The sequence below is a fragment of the Dreissena polymorpha genome, chromosome 8 (genome assembly GCF_020536995.1).
Source record: "Dreissena polymorpha isolate Duluth1 chromosome 8, UMN_Dpol_1.0, whole genome shotgun sequence".
Classification (NCBI taxonomy): Eukaryota; Metazoa; Mollusca; class Bivalvia; order Myida; family Dreissenidae; genus Dreissena; species Dreissena polymorpha.
Genome location: NC_068362.1, coordinates 93,325,172 through 93,328,976, shown reverse-complemented (window position 1 = coordinate 93,328,976; position 3,805 = coordinate 93,325,172). Strand labels below are relative to the sequence as shown.

The 3,805-nt window shown below is 37.6% G+C and overlaps 1 protein-coding gene across 1 annotated transcript; it reads left to right on the top strand.

The window, feature by feature from the left end:
• Positions 1-260: 260 nt before the first annotated feature.
• LOC127842930 (uncharacterized) lies at positions 261-3,170 on the top strand. The gene is made up of 5 exons (XM_052372730.1): positions 261-1,312; positions 1,569-1,912; positions 2,110-2,202; positions 2,481-2,682; positions 2,842-3,170. Exons 2-5 carry the CDS (start codon positions 1,798-1,800, stop codon positions 3,080-3,082), a joined length of 651 nt encoding a protein of 216 aa, XP_052228690.1. The 5' UTR covers positions 261-1,312; positions 1,569-1,797; the 3' UTR covers positions 3,083-3,170.
• Positions 3,171-3,805: the final 635 nt, after the last annotated feature.

The following is a 3,805-nucleotide window of genomic DNA, read 5'->3' as shown; positions in this document are numbered from 1 at the left end:
AAACGTGAAAAGATCCTTTTAAATTATTTTTAAGCGACTGAATACCGTGCGATTTCCATTTAAAGTTAGCTATTATGTACGCAGTATAAATCAAACTGTAATTCTGATCTAGATTAACAGCTTTGACTACATTTTTTTTTAAATGACATATATGTTCAATGACATTTGTTGGGAATAATAAGTTAGTTATAACATCGCTTATTCGCTATTATTTTAATTCAAGACTGTAGTTAATATTCTATGCATACAGTATAGTGAAAGTTAGTAAAATAAATATTAAATTTACTGACATGCATATGAAGTTATTTTCAAAACGTGTGATATCAGGCCTATACTATACACATCTCTATCTTTTCAGGAACTAGAATCTGTATTGTCGGAGAATTTTGGTCGGACACCGGCCAACTCACAGGAAGTGCTGTGTGATGAAACGCCCTTAATTGATCCTGAAGAACCCGAATTATTCATTGCTACCAGGGTCCGGGATTACCTGGTCCGCAACGAAGACGCAGAAGATAACGAAAGCGACCAAGGTGAGGATGTAAAAGAAACCGGCGACGTTCACGATGACGCATTTCTTAACGTGCGTAAGTTTTTGTCGGACGGATGCGGCTGTAAACATCAGTGTGATAAACGTTTTAATTTTGATACTGTTATTAACCATTTGTTAGATATCAGGGCGCTGGCCAAAGAGGAGAAGGAACTTAACTTTATGTCCTTGTTGAAAGACGTTGATGGGGAAACAACTAAAAGAGGGAAGCAACAGAAGCGAGCCAGGGTTGAGTTTAGGGTAGAGGGTAGTGCCGTATGTAAAAAAACATTTATGTTGTTCTTTTACATCGGTAAGCACCAGCTTTTAGCATTACAGCAACATGTCAGAGAACATGGTTTGACGCCTAGAGTTCATGGCAACCGTGGACGAAAGACAAAGCATGCTACTTGTTATGATGATGTCATGCGCGTTGTGCACTTCATACGTAACTATGCGGATGAACGGGGTCTACCACAGCCAGCCGCCCCGAGAGGTATAGACAACGTTCCGACTGTGTACTTAACACCTGACTCAACAAAGACCAACCTACATCAACAGTACCAGACAACATGCACGGAAGCCGGTTCTAGGGTCATAGAAATTACCGCCTTCAAGGAAATATGGCGCACGTGTTTACCGCACATCCGAATCGCTGGTCCACGTGATGACGTTTGTGCCAAGTGCGAAACACTCAGGAGGGGTGTTATGGATGCTGTGACGGAAGAAGAAAAATTGACAGCTACAGACTCGCTCAGGAATCACATTCTTTTAGCACAAAAGGTAATATTTTTTGGCACATAATTATAATATAGTTTTGCATGTAGTAAATAGGAAATAATAATAGGCTTTACACAATATTTTTGTTAGTTCGTCGCGTCCAAACGTCTTCTTAACAAAATATATCTGATACATTTGTATTATCATATGTATCAAAATAATTGCTTCATCAATTGTATTATTCTTATTAAATCGTTTACTTTGCACTCGTTGTTTAGTTGTTTAACGTTTGAAAAATGATTTTTATTCTTCAGGAAAGAGATGAATACAACGATTGCATCAGGAAAAGTAAGGAGGCGAATGAAGGTCCAGACAGATATGTCCATTTCACGTTTGATTTTAGCCAGAACGTGAGTCTAATTCACTTTTCCCGACAGATAGGACCGCTTTATTTCCACACTTTAAGGAAGGTCCAGATCTTTGGCGTTCGAGTGGACAGTATTCCCCGCCAGCTGAACGTCCTGATAGACAAGGACCAAACAATTGGCATGGACGGAAAGACTTCACATGGCCCGGACGCTGTCCTTTCTATGTTTGATTGGGCCCTGCAGAATTACGAGTCTGATGCTGACACTTGTTCCATTCATGCAGACAAGTGCCCCGGTATGTACATTTTATATAAGAGCGTATGTATGTGCATGTATAACGTGTGCATATGCGCGCGCAGTTGTCTTGCTGATTTCGCTTTCACACGAGTATTTTAAAAGTGAATCATTTTGCAGCTTTTTCACTTCTTTCTACATGTATGTTATATAAGCAGTGCAAAAATAAAGATTTCACACAAGGCATTTAAATTGCAGGGCAGAACAAGAACCGATACGTTCTGGGCTATTTCATGTGGCGAGTGATGACCGGCCAACATCGTTTGATTGAGTATCACATGCAAGTTCCTGGTATGTATACAAATTATATTACGGACAAATAATTTTATGTAGTGTCGAATAACTTTCTTAAAAGGATTTTTTGACCATTTTTCAATTCCATACCTTTATTATTTTATCGAAGGGGTAATACGCGCCGAAATATTCAAAAACAATTACAATTATGTTCTATTGCATTTTAATAATTAGACAAATGGAGTTTTTTTTACACCATTTAGCATTGTATTAAGACATTTCAAATATATCATTATCAGTACAATTATATCAAAACATTTTTGTTTCTGTCAAAGGGCATGCAAGGTGTTTGGTGGATTCCGGATTTGCGCACATAAAAAACACATACCGGAACCACGACTGTGAGACTCTCGCACAACTAACTGCGCTTGTTGACCAGTCGTCTGTTACCAACACGGCAGTCTCGTACCCGACCTGGACATGGCGGCACTGGAAGCCTTTCCTGGAATTGTACTTCAAACCTGTTACAGGAATAATGTAAGTACGTGTTACAGACTTGAATGTTCAGATGTTAAGTAAACTTAAACCATTGATGTCGTAACGGTTACTAACCCAGCACTTTTCGTCGACATTAACTGTTTACATTATTTTGTCATGCTTATTTTCATAAATTAATGCATGTGTTAACCCTTTCAGGCAGTACCAGTACTTTAGATTTGACCAAAGTAAGCCGGGTATTGTGAATGCAAAAATCCAACACGACGGAGAAGAGACGGAATTGCAGATCCTGAAAAACCCGACATGTCGGTTCCAGAATGTGGAGCGTCCACATCCAGTTCCCTCTGCTGGATTGAAAGCAGACCGCCGGCAATATTTGCGTCGATCCGTGAGCCGATATGTCCGACCAGCGTCGAAGAATTATTTCTTTGGAAATTGACTCTTGTGACGACGTGCATATTGTTAATGTATTTAATGAACATCACGCAACTGTACGTGCCAGAAACAGATATGACTTAATGTCCTGAATATTGAGTACTTTTATGATGTTTTCAATTATCTATGTATCAGATACTTTACACATCAATGCATTCATAAACTGTAGAATTGGTTGTTTTATAATATAATAATTATGATATATATTTATATACATGTATAAGCCCTTTGAATAATTATGCATTAAAGGAACAATGAAAGTAAAACGAAACAAACCCGACAATCTGCCCTCGACGTCAAGTAGAAATCGCAAATTTAAGAGTTTTTAGGGAGCACTATATTTGGTTTTGTCGTAAAAAGAAGGATAACGATTTAGAAAATAATGTTTTCCTAAACGTTGCATCAAATTGATACATGTATTTATAATTATGTCGGTACGATTTTACAAATAATGACTGGTTTCGGATCAAAATTAGCCACAAGCCGTCTAAAATCGCGACACGTCATGCTTTTCTTATCGCCGACATTCTATCGTTGTTAGGAAACAAAATATAGTTACGAATAATGAAAATATAAAATATACTTATTTTGATCATATTGTTTTTGGTTGTTACCGGTTAAGTGATTAAAAATAATTAATAAACATTGAAAGAAATATGAGACAAGAAAATTACACGACGTCATAAATATAACGTCATAACGTAAGCGAATAAAAAAACGGATAATG